Here is an 18,918-nt window from a genome sequence, read left to right as displayed (position 1 = left end):
GACATGGTGGTGGTGGGTGAATACGTGCACGTTACGATCTGTAAATCCGGGTTTGATATGTGGATTTTTTTCTCTGAATTGAAGATTGAAACATGTATTGAATTTCGATAAGGTTTGTTGCCGGGGGGTGAGAATGCTGGACATTAATTAACGTAAGAAGAGGAAAGAAAACAAAGGCCATGTCTAAATATCAGTTGATTAAAACCTCTTTGTTCATCTTTGATTTTTCGGTTCATTGAACGAGTTATCGTTTCGCCAGCCGATAAATAAAACAATGTTTTTTTGTCAATAACAGACAATCCAGGCATTTAGATAGTTTCTTCATCCTCGGTGATAATTTGTCATTCGTTGTGTTTTATTCACAACTTGTTCTTTATTGGGAAAACCCATAACCAGCTGGTGTTTAAACCCATAAATGGTGGCAAAGTTGGCCTAGTGAGCATGCTCAGTCCTGGGTTTAACCGTTCAATGCACCGGAGAAAAAATATGGCGGGTAGAATATTTTGACATGAAACGGAGATCTGCGGGATTGCCAGATCTATCGCATAGAAATAACTGGCGAGAATGGAATATGAAAAAATGGAGGATGAAAGGTAAGAGCAAAGACTTTTCTACCATGAAATAATAAATTTGGAATGCCACCGATTCCACATAGAATTATTGTGAAAAACTGCCAATAACATTGCGACAGAAGGAAATTTCGAGGAGCAGTGCCCAGCAAATGTGAAACCGTTCGAGCCCGAAACTGCGAATTACTTAAGTCATTTTTATCCACGCGACGAATTTTACAGAGTAAACCGCGCATAGCTGAGCTTTCGGTACAGGGTTAATTATATTTTCAGCATTATTTTATTTCTAACGAGCGAAATACTCGTGTTTACCTTTACTATTGAAATCACCTGTTTATAATAACATAGTTGTTTGGTTTAAAATGGTTTCGCAAAGTGACGTCACTTTCAGTTGTGAGGACGAGCCAACGATGTCTAAAGATCACTGACCGATCGCTCTGCGAGCAAGGAACCTCCAGCAATGACTTTTCTGGCACGATATATGCAAATCGTATTGTGCAATATGAGCAACTTTCTCCAGCTAGTCAAACTAAATTTAAACAAAGAGCATTATAGTTCTTTGATTATGTCGTAGTTTAATCCCTTTTTAAGGTTAACGCGTTTTTATAGGTTTGCGCAAGAAACCTCTTTGTACTGTACAACTCTAAGGAGAATCTTTCACTGAAGGGCTCTTTTGAGCTGAAGTGTTTGTTATTGTGCGCTGGAATATTTAATTTTTGCAGATGCCTCCGCTGATTTTGAATAATTAGTCTTTCTCGACAGACTGACAATGATTGGTTCCTGCGCACAAGAATGTTGCAAAATTAAACTTGGAAACGGACTCTCGGAGACTGTATCGAATTTGCTGTTATCGAAAAACCGTAAAACAAACCTTCATGAGGTAACTGATTAGGGAAAAGGTGCAGTTTTAGTGTGGCTATGAATATTCATCGGTCAATTTTATTCAGTCAGAAAGAGAATTTGCATTTCAAATTAAGGTGTACATGGCGTTTCGGGTTCTTAGATTGAGCGTCTCGTTATTTTGTGATTATTTATTTTACAGTCAAGCTACAATTGCGTGACCAGGTGTTCGAAATTTGAACCGAGCCAAACTCTGATTTCCCGTGGATATTGTTCTTTGATATATCGAGAATAGTTATTTATAAACTTTCGTTTCACTATAAAATAAAAGGTCTTTGAAAAGTGAAAGATATGTATTTGAAACGTATGATGAATTATTGTGCATTTTTCGCAGCAACGTTTAGAAAAATCCTCAAGATTCCATGACATCTAGGAAGCTCGAAATTTATTTATTTTGCGTTTGTCGTACCGCGGTTTGGCCGGATAAATGTAATGCTGTCTTAATCACTAGTGAGTTTAGCTGCACGCAGCAGTGCAGGTCCTGGCCTGCATTAGACAGTTCTGTTATTGCATTGTTATGCGGAACGATGTAATGACGTTATGTTGGTTTCTTTAGTCATGCATCATTGCATGCTCCTTGACTAATTAATCCGCAAAATGGCAAGCTGCTTTTCTCTTTTTTCAGTTTCTGTCTACAAATTTACCAGTAGAATGATTATAGTTTGTTCAGCAATTATTTTATATGTATGTGTTCCCTGCTCATGAACAGATGAACAGATCATTTATCTAGCATTCAGTAAGCCGGGCTCAGAGGTTTAAGGGGCTAGGTCACGCAATTTTAGGCAATTTCAGCACTGATCGAATGGTCATAGAATTAACTAAAATATCAAAATAACTGTTCAAAACTATAGAAGAACTCTAACAAAACACAGGGAAGTCAAGAAGGGCCATGGATGGACAAAACTGGAGAGGATTGAAATGGATTGAATTTGGGTAAATTTGAAAAACGTCGGCCCACCTTTTTTCAAATTATATCAGTCTACATCAAAATGTCATTTACACAGCTGGAAAATCATTCTCAGTTGTTACGTGGCCGTGATTTTGCAAATGAAAGACTCTTGCTCTGCCAATTTGACGTTTAGAGCTCATAATTAACAAAATTAAACAAAATTACGTAAAATAGCGTGACCTAGCCCCTTTAAATCCAACTACATGTACACCAAACTGAACAGAAAACACCCCCGGGACATATAACTCATCAATCAAGAAACTGACAAACTATCTTGGATCCTGTTGAACTTGTTTTTGTATTGGAAAACGATTTTTCCGGTGCTTTTGTCTATAGCCCGCGCTTCAAATATATACAAAGTTTCATCGAGTACTCTCACGGGGACACAAAAACCCAACAAATCCTGATCCCAACCATCACCACCCCAGTTGGTAGAACATTGCACCAAACACAGTTATTTACGTACACACATATACACACTTCATTAAACACAATAAAACCTTCAGTGATTATACAATAGCTATAGTATAATAAAATCAGTTCTTCAAGTTTTAAGCTGTGAAAAGTATTTAGTTTAAGACGGCTGCTGCGTGGGAGCTTTACTCTTCGTTTTCATAAAAAATGACTTATTCCCATGTTGAAATTCCCTAGTAAATCTGAGAAGCGACTAGAGACAGCGGGTCACCCAAGCCAATGTAAATCTGTCGTGCGTAAATTGTAGGATAAGTTGTTCTATAGCGATGTCCCGCCATAGCCGAAACTTTTCCAAGTCGTTTGGGAAAATTCAGTTTCATTTCCAAATTTCTAAAATTATTGACTGTTGCGAATACAAAAAACAAATCTTGGAATTGCTCCGATGAAGGTAATATTTTCTATGGTAATATTTAAATTTAAGAATTCTTGGTCTTTTCCCGCCGCTTCATGAACTGCCAAAGTGTACGTTGTTGAGAAGAAGGCTAGCACTAGTATCAATGATCCTGGTTGCCCTGTTCTGCTGTTTTGTACAATTTTAATATCGCTCAGCTTACTAACAACTTGATCCCAGAAGAACAGCAGTACACTGTAATCAAAATGTGGTTGAATCAGAGGCTGATAAATTTGGAAAGCGCGCTTTCCTGATATAAAAGGGCTTACACGCTTGAGCCAGCCTAAAACCGGTGATATTTTGTTACCTTTTTCATCTGCGTGATTTTTCCAAGACAGATGCTCATCATTTTGTTAGCGTTCTCATCTGCGTGATTTTTCCAAATGCTCATCAATGGGAAACCACTCCTACCCAGTGATTTAGCTTCGTAAATTCTCTTGATCGATTTTCCCCTTTCATTGTTGGAATCTGCTTCAAGCCAATTTAAGAATTTTTGTTACTGTTGTTAATTCATACTTGACTTTGAATAGGGGTTTTTCATGGCATAAATTCTGTTTCCTCCGTTGAAGCAGTCACGTGGCACAGGTGCTGTCCCCAAGAACATTTCGTGACGTCACAGTTCTTAAAGAGTTGATCTTCGAGTGAAGTGGAATGGACCTGAGTTATGTAGTAGCGCTGTTGTAATCAATTTTATTTATTTCTCCTCTACAATGGCACCGTATTCTGGTGTCAGTGAGGAAAACAATAGAGAGGAGAAGGCGCAACATTCAACGTAAGCATTCCTTGTTTAAATCTTATTTTACTGTGACCATTATTCGGCTAAAGGACAACGTGGATGTCATCTGCGGCGCGCTTTAAGTCTTTGATCGAAGGAACAATTTCAGTCCTTATTCAAGTTATTTAAGTGAGTTTATCGCCTTGTTATTGAAGGCTTATGTTTCTTTTGGTTTAAGAAGAAATCTTCGCTGAAACCTTCTGTGTTGGGTTGCGGTTGGAGAATTCGAAAATGATTTGATTTCCAGCTGAAAGTCAATGATTCAGTCTTTGACGGGGATCGGCTGTTCGTCTGCTAATTGTGTAACGGCTTTCTGTTCATCAGAGGGTTTTACAGTGTCTACTAAGAATATGTTTGCTTGACAAGGTTTGTTGTTCAGCTCACTTATAAGAGCGGTGTGTTTACATGCCATTTCGACGAGGCGTGACTCGATCTGTTTAGATAATCAACTTCCACATCGAATTTGTACTGACAAGGCAATTTGTCAATCACGTTTGTATATTTTACGTAATTTGACATTTATAAAAGAAAATTTTGGAGCCCTGTGCAAGGAATTCAAGCCATAGATCGAAGCATGTAACAGGCAAATAATGTTTGTTTGTTTGTTATTGTCTTTCTAAAACGATCTATATAGATCGTTACATGCAAACGACTTGTCATTGTTGCGCGTGAAAACTTTTAGTTTCCTTTCTTTTTCTTGCCACAAAACCTTTGAAGCAACAAACCTTTCAGATTCCTGTTATAGCAAGCCTCCCTTAAAATCATCAGAAGTTCATTTTGTCAACTGATTGTTGACTATTTACAGTATAAGTTTTGCTAAAGCTTCTTTTGTTTACACAATCATATGGTGCTTAATAAGCATGAAAATTATATGTATTTGTTAGCCACTGTTCGGTCAGAAAGTGAAGCCTCTTCATCTGTAATCTATTAAGAGAACTACTGATTAAGGTGTGCCAGACTTATGCATGTTTATAATTTTTGGATTCACAAATATATTTCAAAGTAGTTGAAAACATGTTTATAACATTTCCATCAACTATACTCCAAAGCAACATCATAATGCAGCAAGGTGCCAGTAAAGTTATGCAAATCTAGAGTGCGGATCTTTCCTTTGGCTTCTGGTTTGTGGTCATCAATAAATTGAAGTAAACTGGTTACGCTTAATCTAACTTAGCTAAATTAACCATAAAAATTCAGTAAAGAAATTGGAGAAACCAATTATCAGGGGTTGTGGCAGTTGAGTTCTGGAATTTGGTGATTCTTTCTTTTGTATTATTATTTTTAATACTTGAGTGAGATTTGAACCTAACATTGGCTGCATCAGTGGCATCCTGCATGGATTAAGTCAAAGAAGCACTTGAAATTGCTTTTTAAGTTTGATTCTTTATAGCTGTAGGTTTGTCCCTAAATGCTCTTCGAACCATAGCCTAAGTAAAGAAAACATTGGAAATGAGTTGCAAGTAGAATGTAACCTCTATTGTAATAGGCTGTATTATTTTTCTCTGACTACCTAATATTTTTCTCTTTGAATGTGATATTGTGCCTTGTTTCTTTATGATATTTTGTGGCTGCATTTCGGAATATGTTTAAGTGATGTTTTTAGTTAGGTTAGGTAGATGTGTTACTTGTGTGTTCTATCTTTTAAATTAATCTTTTCCAGTTTGGCTTCCAACTTTTGTTAGCTTTCAGTTATTAAGGAAGGCAGTACTCTTTTTATTATTTCATTACCTTCATTGTAATTTGTTTTGTTAGGAAAAGGGTAATAAAACTAGTTATTGTTCTCTGAATCAAGAATGTAGACTTAGGTTTAACTTGATTTCCTGTATTAATATATTAAAGGACATTTGAGTCTATCTCAAAATTCCACCATGTTGACATTTTTAGTCAATTATACTGATATCTCATTTAGGCCAGTCTCATTCTTAGAGGTGACTACCAGTAGTTTCCTTTCAACTGTGAGAAAAACAAACTCTGGGTTGGTTTTGAACTGGAAAGTCCACAAATTGTAGACCTAATTAGATGTTCACCCAATTTTGACATCCAACAGAAAGTGTCCCTTTTAAGTCTTAAGCCTTTGCTACCAATTTTGAACAATAAGGTAAGGCTAAAGGTTAGTGTCATTTTTAGGTCACCGTGCACTGGTGGCTCAGTTGGTTGAGCACCGGGCTGTTACGCGGGAGGTCTAGGTTCAACTCCGGCTGGACCAACCCTCAGGGTCTTTAAATAACTGAGGAGAAAGTGCTGCCTTTGTAATTACATCTGCAAATGGTTAGACTCTCTAGTCTAGGATAAGGACGATAAGCCAGAGGTCCCGACTCACAACCCTTCAATGTTCACAATCCTGTGGGAAAAGAACCCGTACACTTGTTGTAAAGAGTAGGGCATGTGCTCTAGTTCCCGGTGTTGTGGTCTGTCTTCTGTGGTTTAACCTCGTAGGGGGCCTATGTCCTATTGTTAATTCCACCATGTATGAATTCATACTCAATCAGTAAATATATAAATTAAATAAATAAATGCAGCAGTTATCTTTGCTTTAGGAGCAGTATTCAGGGGACACTTTGTGGTAATAATAAATTGTCTGTGTTCCGAGACGTGTGGTGTTGAAGAGAAAGGGGACTCTTTATGACGATGATTGAAATCCACATGCATCTAATTGGGGGAATTTTTGGACAGATCTAGACCTTTGGCCTTTCTACATTGTCTACGAAGTTTGAAACAAACAATAGTCTAAGACTTGCCACCACAGGTCATCTTTAGCTGAGTGATGGGGAATCTGAGGTCATAGGTTTGCTAGCTATAAGGAGCAATATTATTAGAAGTTTCCAGAGTATGGCAAAGTCATCATATTTTAATATATGGCGATCTCAAATGTTTGGCAAGAATGGACCCTGTCATCCAGTCATTACTGTCATTCAGTCATTACTGGATGACCGTAAGTTAATTTAGTCTGTGGACCCAAACAATTTTTTTTCCTGTCCAAGAGAGGAGAAAAAGAACATGCTTCCAAATTGAGATCTAATTCAGACTGCACTCTAACTTCAAGCCCTTGCAATTTTCTTTAAGTCTGAGGCAAATCACATTTGCACAGATAAAATCCAGTCCAGTTTTCATGGTCAGCTTTGAAGTATTTCTTCTTTGGCAAGATAGAGTAGAAATTTGTTTGTTGGTCTCCTTCTTCAGTCTTCTTTGGAAAGCTTGCTCGATGGGAACAGTCCACAGTTTTTTTGTGGGTATAGAGGTTTTCTGGTAAAATATATATTGACAAGGTTAAACTCTTTGTTCTTCCAGTTTTTAGAAACTTGAGTTCTCTAGTGTTTTGTATTTTATTAAGCACAGTAAATTGGTGGATCCTTTTGAGTTGAACAGTGTATTCAGTAAGGAAAACAAGTATGTCCCTTTTTAGAGCAATACTATTTTGAGATACCATGCAGCTTTTTATTATATCTCATTTTATTGGATTAGTGTAGAATTATACAGCTTTATTTTTAAGGATAGTGTACCTTTTTTTCCAAACCAACCCTGAAAGGTAGTTGTGTCTTGACCCATATTAATATTTTGGTACAGTGATGTTATCACATCACATTTAGCTCAAGGTTGTGTGTACTTATTTTGCTGACAGTTCTTTTATTTTATTGCTGTTCTTGTTGTTTTTGGTACTTGATATAGTAACCAAGGGGCATCACTCTATGATGTTTTGGGGGTTGACAAAAATGCAACACCAGAGGAAATTAAGAAAGCATATAGGAAGGTGGGTTCCAAGGTCTTTAAATGTCATGCTTCAATTTGTATATAGTCTTTGGTTTAAAATGAGGTGTAATGACAAATAAAAATTATTATTTTTTAACACCTTTTTTTTTCTTTTTCAGATGGCACTAAAGCACCATCCTGATAAAAATCCTAATAATCCTGAAGCTACAGAAAAAGTTAGTTTAGTTATCAAGTACAAGGGTACTATTTTGTTTGGTGTAGCCAATTGTCTCTGCCTTTGCAAGTATGTTCGTTGCTCCTTTTTTTATAAACCTGTGAGAAGTGGTGTGGCCATCCTGTGGTTAGGGCATTGGATAAGCATTTGGTTGTGCTAGGTTCAAATGCTGCTGTGAGTCCTTTATGGATTTGTCTCTGCAGGTCCTGATATCAACCCACATCATGCTTTATACTTTGTAATAACCAACTGGTTACTTTCTGCCATTTAAAGTTCTTTAAGTGCCCTTGTGATAAAGAAAATCACAGATTGTTAAAGTGAGTTTGCTTAATTAACACCTGACTGGCAAAATTTAGAGCTTTGATTTTTTTATCCAAAGGTCGTTTACTTTGAGTGTAAGTTTTGGATTTCACTGTCTGCCATTACTCATGTTCAAAACTGACTGATTGGACCTCAGAGGGTTGGATCCAGAGAAAAGTGACTTTAGAAAGGCTCACTAGCATAGAATTTTAGCGTGTGAATGCAGCGTATCATATAATTATGCAAAACGCGAGTTTAAAAGTCTGAAATCCCAAAAACCCCTGAGCTGCATATTAATTCTGCGGCGTACACACACATTGTATTCTTAAACTAGTGAGCCTTTGACGTCATTTTCTCCTCAATCCATCTCTCTCAAGATTGTAAAGTTAGTAATGGCAGACCATTAAATAGGAAAATTCCAGTTAAAATGATCAGGTGTCTTTTTGAAATCAAGGCTTAAAACTTTGGTTGCTTAGTGTTTAGTTCACATGGTTTTGAAACCCAATGAAAGTGAGGATCGATTTTTTGGTCACAGGGGCACTTTAAGAATTGTTTCTTTTTAGATTATTAAAGTGGGTCCCTGTGAACTAGCTTGAAAGCTAAGGAAAGTAAACTTCACTATAAAGTCAGTATTTTCATTTATTTTTTTCTGCAGTTCAAAGAAGTTAACCATGCACATAGTATTTTATCAGATCCTGGGAAGAGAGAAATTTATGATAAATATGGATCCATGGGTCTATATATAGCAGAGCAGTTTGGAGAAGAGGTTGGTGTGTTCAATTTCATCCCTGAAATCCATCTTTCATACCTAGTCCCCACTTCTCTGGATTTTTTTCTTGATTCTCATCTACTCCCTTATCCCCTTCACCAGCACTTTTCAAGGTTGAATTTTCTCATTGAATGTGGAGCTTATTAGTTTGTCCCCTTAAGATTTTACACTTGTGGTGCTTCCACTGAATATATATTTTTAAATTTGAACTTGTTTAAATTGTTGGTTTTAAACATTGTTTTTAGAGGTTGTACCTGTACTCAGTTGAATCTAGAATTGTTGGGAGACCATTTATCCATTTCTTTGAATGTCCCAACGTTGTTCTACTCCTTTACACAAATTCCAGCAAACAGACTTTTCCCATGTGAATTTGTTTATTGAGAAGTCTAAAGTGGATTAATTTGTGTTCATCATGATAGATTAGATCTTGCTTTCTGATTTTCACTTGTCCATAAGTGTTTTTTTTTAATCATTTAGAAAGCTCTTAAGGTAAGTTAAATGATTTATAGTTTCAAACCACCTTTTTGTTGCACAATATTGTATTATTATTGTACTGCACAATGATTTATTGAACACTTTATCATTAGTCATTCTGATCTTTTCAGAATGCATCAATTGACTAAATTTTATATGGAGATTTAAAAAAAGATAAAGGGGAACTTTATTTCATGTGGTTGTCAAGCGCTGGAGCACCAATTGGGGACACTGTAAACTTAAATTAACAAATCACAAATGTAACACAAATCAAGTCAAATGTTGGTTTTTGAGGAGAGGGCAAAAACGGGGTAATGGAGAAAAACCCCTCGGTGCCGAGTAGAGAAGCAACAAACTCAGCCCACATACATTGTATGACAGTGAGTCTAGGAATCGAACCCGGGACGCATTGGTGGGAGGAAAGTGCTCTCACCACTGCGCCATCCCAGCACTCGGGATAACCAGTTTTTGTTGCATCCAAGAGTAAAGCACTGGTTGTGTACCCGGACCTAAACTTTTCATACTGAGATTGTATAAGTATCTCACTGTGAGCAAGGTTGTCTTTATCATTGTAAGTTGTTTGTCTGAAAGTCGGTTTAACACTGTCTTCATCAAACAGAAAAGGATTGAGTTGGTCTCTTTTTTTTTTTGCGGTGGAACCGGTTGCAAATGAATCAAAGTAATCATAAATGGGTGACTCTAGATTTCGAGTTGCTCCAATTTTTACTCAAAGAACTTAAGGTTACAGGCCAAGAATGACTGATCGTTTGCGCAAAAAACAGACTTGTAAATAAATGCTGGTAATGTACGTCTCAGTCAATGGAAAAAAATGGCGAATCTGAATAGACAGCGGTGAAAAATGTCGGACTGACAGAGGAATGTTCAAAATGGAAAATTAAATCCGTCTGAGTATATCAAGCAACACTGTTTGGATGAAAAAGTTGACCACACGAGCTGGTTTCTTGGTCCCATTATTGGGTTTGAAAGGTGCAATTTCAGGAGGAGGAGAAATACTTCACAAGAATGAAACTTTAGAAAATCTCAGTCTCTCATTTTAGAGAAGAACGTTGTTCTTCAGAAACTTTTAATCCATTCCGAACATTTCGAAGTAACAGGCCTACAAGTATTGTTGCCTGGATTACAGAAAACTCTATCATTGCGCGTGTTAAACATGTCTTGGAATTATTTGTATGATGCGTGGGCAGAAGTTCTTGGTAAAATAATTGTCGACAGTCAAAGCCTTCTTTAAATTTCATTTTGTGGAAATCTTTTCACCGAATACTAGCCGCACGCTGTCTTGCAGATGGGGTCAGCAATAACTCCAATGATGCGTGGGCAGAAATTCGTGGTAAAATAATTGTCGACAGTCAAAGCCTTCTTGAAATTTCATTTTGTGGAAATCTTTTCACCGAATACCAGCTGCACGCTGTCTTGCAGATGGGATCAGCAATAACTCCAAATTAACTGTTCTCCGTATTGGCCAGAACATGATAAGCAATTCTGGCATGCATGAATTTTTCAACGTTTTATGTGCGTTTAACCCGCCTGTAACTGGATTAGATATCAATGGAACCGTTATTGAAAAGAAAAGTAAAGAACTCATGGAAATTCTTTAACCGAAAAGTTTGCTTTGTTAAAGGTTGTTAATATTTTGCATGGTAAAGTTATGGACATATTATTGAAGAGCCACGTTCAATGAAGTCAACGAATCAATTATTTATACTATAATAGATATGCAAGTCACTTTCGTTTGGAGCTTAACATTTCATGTTTAAACAGTTTAGTTGTGCGTCATTTTTGAATTATGATTGCTAATTGGATTCTACAGAGTTTTCTCTAAATTTTAAAGTTATAAGGGGAAAATCTCTGGGTATTGAAACTGTTTATTGAACAGTTTAAAACACTGAAACAAGAACGTTCAGCTGGAATTTATTGCAAGGAGAAGTGGTAAATACCAAAGCTATTGTGGTAGACATGTACCCAGCGCTCAAATCATTTCTAATTATAGTCTAAACAATAAGTGTAATTTTTCCCAGAATAAAAAAAAGTACAGTAATTCCCACATGGCTCGTAATTCAGGCTTTCCTTTGTGGAAAAGGAGGGTTTTCCTCTATATCCCCCATCCCCCAGCCCCCATCACGGAAAATCAGATTGCGTTGTTTTCTAACATGCAAATCAAATTCACGCGAGTTTGCGCGAGCAATCGGTATCCTCTCTAATAGGCAAGAAACTGAAGGCCAAGATCAAACTCACCTACTTGATCTATTCTCTAACATCAATGTTCAACTTGACGTTTGTGTATAAACGTTGAATAAAAAATTGAACTAATCACAAATTCCCCCATTTTTTCCACTTCCCAGAATGTCAAATTATACTTTAGGCTCAACAGCGGCTGGTGTAAGGTAGGTGTTTATTTGATTTGTGTTGGGAGGCACCTTCTATTTTGTGGTTACATTAATACTGATAATTAAAATTCCTTTGCTCTTTCTCTTACAGGCGCTGTTCATGTTCTGTGGTATCATTACCTGCTGCTATTTCTGCTGTTGCTGCTTTTTCTGTTGTAATTTTTGTTGTGGTAAATGTAAACCCGTACCTGATGAGCAGTGGGAAGACTTTGATGAATTTGATGAAGGGAAAGAAGAAGACGAACCGATTACAACACAACCAGGAAACAACGGAAATGGTACGAGTTCCGAACAGCCGAAGTCACCAGGCGTCGACAGTGCGAACAGCAACAGCACAGCTTCGTCCGCTATTCCCATGCCTTCGTCGTGAATGACGGTGTAGTACTCATGGGAATGGGGAGGAGTTTCAAACGCGTTTGGCAGCCATATTGAATATTAGACTTAGGGGGCTTTCCATTTGACAGAACTGACCGGCCAGGCCGGGAATGTAGAAGGACTAACTCTACAACGCCTTCATATTAACACAATTCGAAGATGATATATACTCCTCCAGAAGGATGCGAGAGATTTTCATGCAAGTGTGCCTTCAAATTGCTGCATTTTCTTTACAAAGTGACGGGTCTGACCGGTCAGTTCTGACAAGAGGAAAGCGCCCTTAGACAATGTTGAAAAAATCGAGTAAATCCTGTACCTATTCCAGACTGCTATTTCATTGGTCCCTATGACATGTAGCTTCTTTTGTTAGACTGGTTGTATTGTTTTGTTTTTCAATTAATCACAGACCACGTCTAGAAGGCTACAGGGTCACTCATAGAATTGGTTTGGGTGAATTTTGATCAATTTTTTTTTTCGTAGTGTTTGTGTTTTTTCTGTAACATAACTCGTAATTGAGCTAGATCAATTCAATGTGGCTGCCACCCGGTTAAAATGTAAAATGTTTATTTTGAAGACATCGCCTCGAGATCATTAAGGAGAACTTTTTTATTAAACCAAAAAATAATTTTCCTCCTTTTATGGTAAAATCTGTTATTTTGTCCTCGGCGACAACTGCATGTATTACAAATTTTCAATTCTTGCGCTGAGGTTCGGGGTGTGATTCCGTTCCATTGAAACTGTTAACAGCCATGAATGGTCTGGGTTGTCTGTCTCAAAAGTCCGGAACTTATTCTATTGTGAATCTTGAACAAATTATATCAGCAAACATAAGAAATTCTAACAAACATAACCAACAATAAAAAAGCAAAGGAATCAAATCCTTTTTTTCCTGCGGCGCGGATCTAATACCCCGCATAGATAATTATCCCTGTAAAAAAATAAGTCAGTAAATTGTTAATACTTCTCGTGCAGTTAGTCTATGATAATCCTCTCAATGAAACGTCTATAACAGTCGGTGACTATTTGCGGTTTTCCTATTTAGGAGAGTAAGGTTGTACGATTCAGTAATAGAAAATGAATGACTTGGAAGGCAAAAATTTTCAGTTCAGTTTTTTGTTTGCTTTGTATCAAGTACTCAGTTCTGGTGAGAACAGTTTCGCAAAGGTGATTTCCTGATTGAGACATTTATTTGGTACTTTTAAATCTTCCAAAGGCTAACGAATCTGAACTGGATATCGCCCAATCTTGACCCCAGAGATCTTCTCTTGACTGACGGAGACAAGAGCTCTGGGGAACTCTGAAACAAAGTGTCTTCTCATTGGTTGTCGTGAAGAACAATCAAAAGCGTCTCTAATTGGTGTATTCATGTTAGCACGAGGAGTGAGCAGGCGCCGTAAGATTCAAATAGCCAAACATTGGCTATAAGATCCCTACGGCGCATGTTCCGCTCATAGAGTTTCCCAGAGCCTTTGGTTGATCCGAGGCTCTGGTGACGAGAATGGATATCGCCATGTTGTCGTCCTTACTCTCTCTCATGGGAATATATAGTTGTATGTAATTAGCCAGTATCAAGATTACCATGATATCCTTGTCTGACCCTCCAAAATTTTACATAAGCATTGTTTCCAGTTTCTCTTGGGAGCATTGTAAGTCCCAAGAGAAAGTAAAAACATGCTCATGCAAAATTTTGGAGGGACAAACAAAGAGTATTATGGTATTTTGATACTTTCTAATAATATGATGCCTTTTGCAACTAATTTTCGAGACTGGTATTTCGATAATATCTTGTATCAACCGGCTTTGAATATACGATTATCAATATTTTATGACACGGACAGTTGGAAAGAAATTCTGGGAATTGAACATTTTTCTTTTAAAACACAACCCAGCTATCGGGACTCGAATCTGCGATTACTTGCTCACCTGTCACCGCTCCCGACCACTAGACCATCCAGTCGCCGTTTGCTTAAACAAATTTTAAACACAATAATCTAATTTATTTGTCATAAGAACGGGCCGTAAACGTGTGTTAAAATACTCATCCCTATTCAATAGCCGTTTTGACCAATCGGATGAATTTCTCTAGACACGTGAGTAAGTGAGTGATACCTTAAGTAATTCACCCAACAAACCTGAAAGTCCGGGGAGGGATTTGAACGTGGCTCCAGCAAAATAGCGGGGTAAAGAGATGAACATGAAGCATTCTATAATGCCACTTAACTTTCCGAGTTCATATCCAGTCCGAAAGACATTAGTTTTTTTTCCTTTTTTCACTCTGTTCCGAGAGGTCCTTGGACTTGGACCAGTGTATTTGTCACGTAATTATAGTTATATATTCAACGCTAGGTGACATTATATCATCGTAATGCCACTCTCGAAAACATGTTGCCTGCTGCTCGTAAGAAATTTCAATTCTCGTTTAGAAAGGAAAGAGCGACCTCGGAAACGAGATTGAGAACCTCACTTTGAAAAAAGCGGCTTGAGGGAGTTTGTCGAAACTTCATTTCGCTATGCGTTATAATGACTTTAAAAGTTCATTTGTCCTGAAAACTGAACTCTTGATTTTATGCCTGAGAGGCAATTTGTGTTTACTTTCACTTCGTTTTAGTTAAGTAATCAAAAATAGTAAATTCAATAGTGTTGTGTTTATTTGTTTAAACCTTAAGGGTCGATGCCTTTAATGAGAACGTGCCTCTAAAATGTATAAAATGTATCAGAACCTTTTTCAAGAGAGCAGTTAAAATTCAAAAATTACTGAAAAAGAAGTTATTTTTTATTTCCCTTGGGGTAAAGAGCAAAATAGTTAATGACGGGTACGGTGCAGTGCGATTATTTATTATGCTGCTCGCTCATATCCCCTCACTCAAACATCTTGATATCTTTGCAAAAATCGCTTCCGACACTTAATTAGTTGGACTGTTCCAGAAAGCAAAATCAGGAGCTTAAGCACGCCCGTTTTTGAGACGCGGACGGCAATCGGAAGAGACCATTTTGCGTACCAGGATAGTGTTGTCTCCCAGATTTTGACAATAATCATCTCTAAGGACATGGTCAAACGGGAAATGTCTGGCGTTAAACAACACCAAACATTGTTTGGTAACTAAGCATGCCTATGTTGAAGTGAGTGGCCAAACGGTTAAAACCTGTTTGATCTAACTCAGATCAAACTCCACAAGCGAAGATTATGGGTCACAAATACGTAAAAAACACGTGGATACAATCGGCCGAGCAAGCGTGGTACGCATGCGCGCGCCAAACATGTTTGATACGGCTGTCCAAACGTGTAAAACTCATCAAACACGAGAAGTAAAGAAATGTTTAATTATTTGATCGAATGTCTAATGGCCTTAAAACAGCACCAAACAAGGTGGCCAAACGGTATTTTTGGTCACCAAACAATGTTTGATGTTGTTTGGTCGCCAAACATTCCCGTTTGGTCAATCCCTAATAGGAAAACGGCTATACTTACATGTAGCAATGTAAATGTGGTTGTGTGAAGACAAGTTAAAAGGGAAAACAGCTCACTTTCGGTTGCCGTCTTCGTCTCAAAAACGCACTTGCTTAAGCTCCCTAATATCTGTCGGCGTAGGCCGATATCTCGGTAGTGGCGACTGAATTAATTTGAAAGTAAGGGAATTTCACTTTCCAGTAACAGCTTGAAGCTGTAATCTTTTTCTTTTCAGTTTTACGGTCTGTGTCTTAACACTTAGTTTTTGGTCTCTTTTATTAGTACGTTCGATCTGAAACGACGTTTTTCGTTGTTTTCAGTTTTCAAAGTTCTGTATGTCTGCAACATTCTAAAAGCTCTTCCTAGCAGTGCCTTTTCCGTTTAAAGTCTCTTATTCCCTTTTTCGGAGTCACTTCCATTTTTTTGCTCAATCTTAAACTAGTCATTTAATCTGTAAGTGAGCGCATTATATTTGACTATCAAATTTAGGTTGTATAATATCTTATTACAATTGTTGTAATGGTGGCAGCTTTCGCAAATAAACATGCGAGTATGCGCTTTGTCGATTGGATGTTTGTACTTTGATTTTCTCGTCGTCGTCCAACCAGCATGTGGAGTTGAAAGAAAAGCAGCCTCGTCCTCGTGCGGATTGAAATATGTCGTCATTCGATCAGGATCGGTCGTTAATCAAAAACCCGTCAAGACCTTGGGACGAGCTGGGAAAATCGAATGGGATTTTTGACGCGTTCTCAAAATTATCATCTGCTTAGTTTACATTTATGGTAAAACAAACTTTAAAAGAACTCTACTTTGAAAATTTTAGGGTATATTAACTTGAGATCAACTAAGATTAAACGACGCCGTTTCGACGCCGGATTAACGTCATTATGAAGTCTGAAAAGAACAAGGAGCTTATTTGAGATCTGTAATTTACAATTCAAGCAAAAAAAGTAAAGCGCGAGTGGAATCTGTTCGGCCCTTCAATTAGAATAAAAGTTGGTCATGAAAAGTAGTGAGACATGCCTTTCAGTGATGAAAAACTTTAAAAAGCCAAAAAAAAAAAATTCCCTGAGCATTTTCTTTAAGATAGAAAAATAAGATAAGCCATGATGGTCTACAATTTTCTTAACAGTTTGTTAAAAAAATGTAGCTTTGTTTAATAACTGAAATTCTCTATCTAAACAGTTCTTAGACAGTGATAACATTCGTGCCATAAGCTTTTTATTTCTCGCCATCTTAAAGTTTATATCGTCTTATTCAATCGCAAACGATCAAAATTCTAGACATGAAGGAAAATACTTGGGTTCAAGGTACTTATTTGTGACAAATCGGAATTCCTTACATTAAATTTATTATTAAAGGGCCAACTGTGGTAAATCTGCCGTAAGAGAAAACTGTAACCATGCTACAGACAACCAACAGAGGGTGTTTCTGATGAGGAAAGGCTGAGGCTTGTGTCGATCACGTTTCTTAAACAATGATTGAACTCGTTAAGTGCTGAAGATTGCCTGATATTTTTGTAAATATCGTCATCATGTGCAGTATCATACGCTATGCGATAGACTAAATTCAAAGTGTAAGCGATGCCACACGATCCAAGATTGAGAGGAACGCCAAGAATAGCAAGATCGCCCAAGATTACAAGCCCAGGTCGATTGTCTCTTGGTGCCAAGAGCAGGGTTTCGTGGACTACTGAAAAAACGAATATTACTGAAAAGGAGGAAGCGGAAAATGCTGAAAAAGAAGCAGTTGCTGTAAAGAATCCGATAGAGTACTTCAAAATGCATCGCAAATGTGAGCAACTTGATTTCACTGGATGCATACTCGCCCTTGACACCACGTGTAAGATTTCGCGCAAGTTAGAATCTTGTGTTAATCTTGTGCGATTGTGTCTCGCTAATAGCCATATGGAGGACAAAAGTGGGGAGGCCCTCGCCAAGGGTCTTCAGGGATGCTGCTTGCCCCTCAAAGAACTTGACATGTCTGGAAATACACTTGGAAAAAATGCAATGTCCGCCCTTGGGGAAATGCTGAACCTGGGCCAAAATTTAGAAAAACTGAATATCTCTAGAAACGACTTAACGGACCAAGATGTCGAGATTTTTTTAAATTGTTTTTCCGGCAAAAATGGCTTAAAAGACTTGGACTTGTCCAATAATATTCTGTGCGATCAAACCGCCAAAAGACTCTGTGTTGTTTTAGAGAACAATCTTACCTTAGAAAAACTTTCTATTGCTTCAAACCAGTTAGAGGCAAGTGGCCTGCTGGCAATGCAGCCAGGGTTGCGTAAAAATAGAACGCTGCTTTATCTTAATATTTCTTGGAATTATTTGTATGACACCGGAGCTGAAATTCTTGGTGAAATAATCGGTGAAAACGAAAGCCTCACGGAAATTTCTGCCTGTGGTAATTTATTCAGTGAGTCGGCTGCCAACTGGCTTGCGAAGGGCGTTGCCAACAATTCAAAGTTAAAAATTCTTAGCATAGGGCACAATTTATTAAGAAATTTAGGAGCGTACGAATTTTTAAATGTTTTATTTGAAACTAACTCGACAGCAATTGTCCTGGAGATGTTGGATATCAATGGCACCCTTGTTGACAGAGGATTCAGAGAATTGATTGAGATTGGATTGCCAGAAAAAATGTGCTCACTAAAGATTGTCAATTTTTCGGTGGTAGAGCATCTTTGATAATGGCGTGTTACTTAACCAACAGCACACTATTTTATATGAGAAATATGTATCTCATTCTCTGGCCTCCTATATGATAAGACGAAGGACATTTGGGTACTGTTATATTTGAAATGAAGAGTCCTATTAAACTTTTTTGTACTTTTAACCAGTCTAGTAATGCACTGTCTTCAAAATTTATCCCACCAATGCAAGCCAAGATTATTGTTCTCCGTTGTTCTTCGTAAGCTGCACTTGTGAAACCAATCTTGCGTCTTAAAATACCAGCAGTAATTTGAAATAACACACCCGGAAAACATCTGGTTTGAAGAATTCAGATAATCCGTATAAAAAACTGCATTGGCATTTCCTGGTGATTAAGAAGCTCGCAATAAGTTCCTGAGCTCGCTGACCCTTAGTTTAAAATAACTGGGATTTTAATCTTTGCTTTTACAAATTTCAGCGTTCCCTAAAAAGGTATATCACTACGTCATATTA

At 37.6% G+C, this 18,918-nt stretch overlaps 2 protein-coding genes across 3 annotated transcripts; both read left to right on the top strand.

Annotated features, from left to right (window-relative positions):
- The first annotated feature begins 436 nt into the window (after positions 1-436).
- On the top strand, positions 437-16,315 carry LOC138018548 (dnaJ homolog subfamily C member 5-like). 2 transcript variants are annotated; one of them, XM_068865218.1, is made up of 6 exons: positions 437-593; positions 7,725-7,806; positions 7,925-7,981; positions 8,936-9,046; positions 11,884-11,925; positions 12,020-16,315. In XM_068865218.1, exons 1-6 carry the CDS (start codon positions 565-567, stop codon positions 12,296-12,298), a joined length of 600 nt encoding a protein of 199 aa, XP_068721319.1. In that variant the 5' UTR covers positions 437-564; the 3' UTR covers positions 12,299-16,315. The 2 variants fall into 2 exon arrangements, with proteins under 2 accessions (XP_068721319.1, XP_068721318.1); XM_068865217.1 differs by lacking the exon at positions 437-593 and adding an exon at positions 3,897-4,055.
- A 773-nt stretch (positions 16,316-17,088) lies between these two features.
- LOC138019213 (leucine-rich repeat-containing protein 74B-like) lies at positions 17,089-18,589 on the top strand. The gene has a single exon (XM_068865929.1). It carries the CDS (start codon positions 17,335-17,337, stop codon positions 18,439-18,441), a length of 1,107 nt encoding a protein of 368 aa, XP_068722030.1. The 5' UTR covers positions 17,089-17,334; the 3' UTR covers positions 18,442-18,589.
- Positions 18,590-18,918: the final 329 nt, after the last annotated feature.

This window comes from Montipora capricornis, chromosome 10 (genome assembly GCF_036669925.1).
Source record: "Montipora capricornis isolate CH-2021 chromosome 10, ASM3666992v2, whole genome shotgun sequence".
NCBI lineage: Eukaryota > Metazoa > Cnidaria > Anthozoa > Scleractinia > Acroporidae > Montipora > Montipora capricornis.
Note: the sequence above shows the minus strand (reverse complement) of the source record. Positions and strands in the feature narration are given on the sequence as shown.

Excerpts from the sequence above, each read along its gene's own strand:
- LOC138019213 (XM_068865929.1), top strand. The coding sequence starts at position 17,335 with ATGCCACACGATCCAAGATTGAGAGGAACGCCAAGAATAGCAAGATCG.
- LOC138018548 (XM_068865217.1), top strand. The coding sequence starts at position 3,994 with ATGGCACCGTATTCTGGTGTCAGTGAGGAAAACAATAGAGAGGAGAAG. Across the intron at positions 4,056-7,724 it reads GAGAAGGCGCAACATTCAAC|TAACCAAGGGGCATCACTCT; the intron begins GTAAGCATTCCT and ends TACTTGATATAG. Across the intron at positions 7,982-8,935 it reads ATCCTGAAGCTACAGAAAAA|TTCAAAGAAGTTAACCATGC; the intron begins GTTAGTTTAGTT and ends TTTTTTCTGCAG.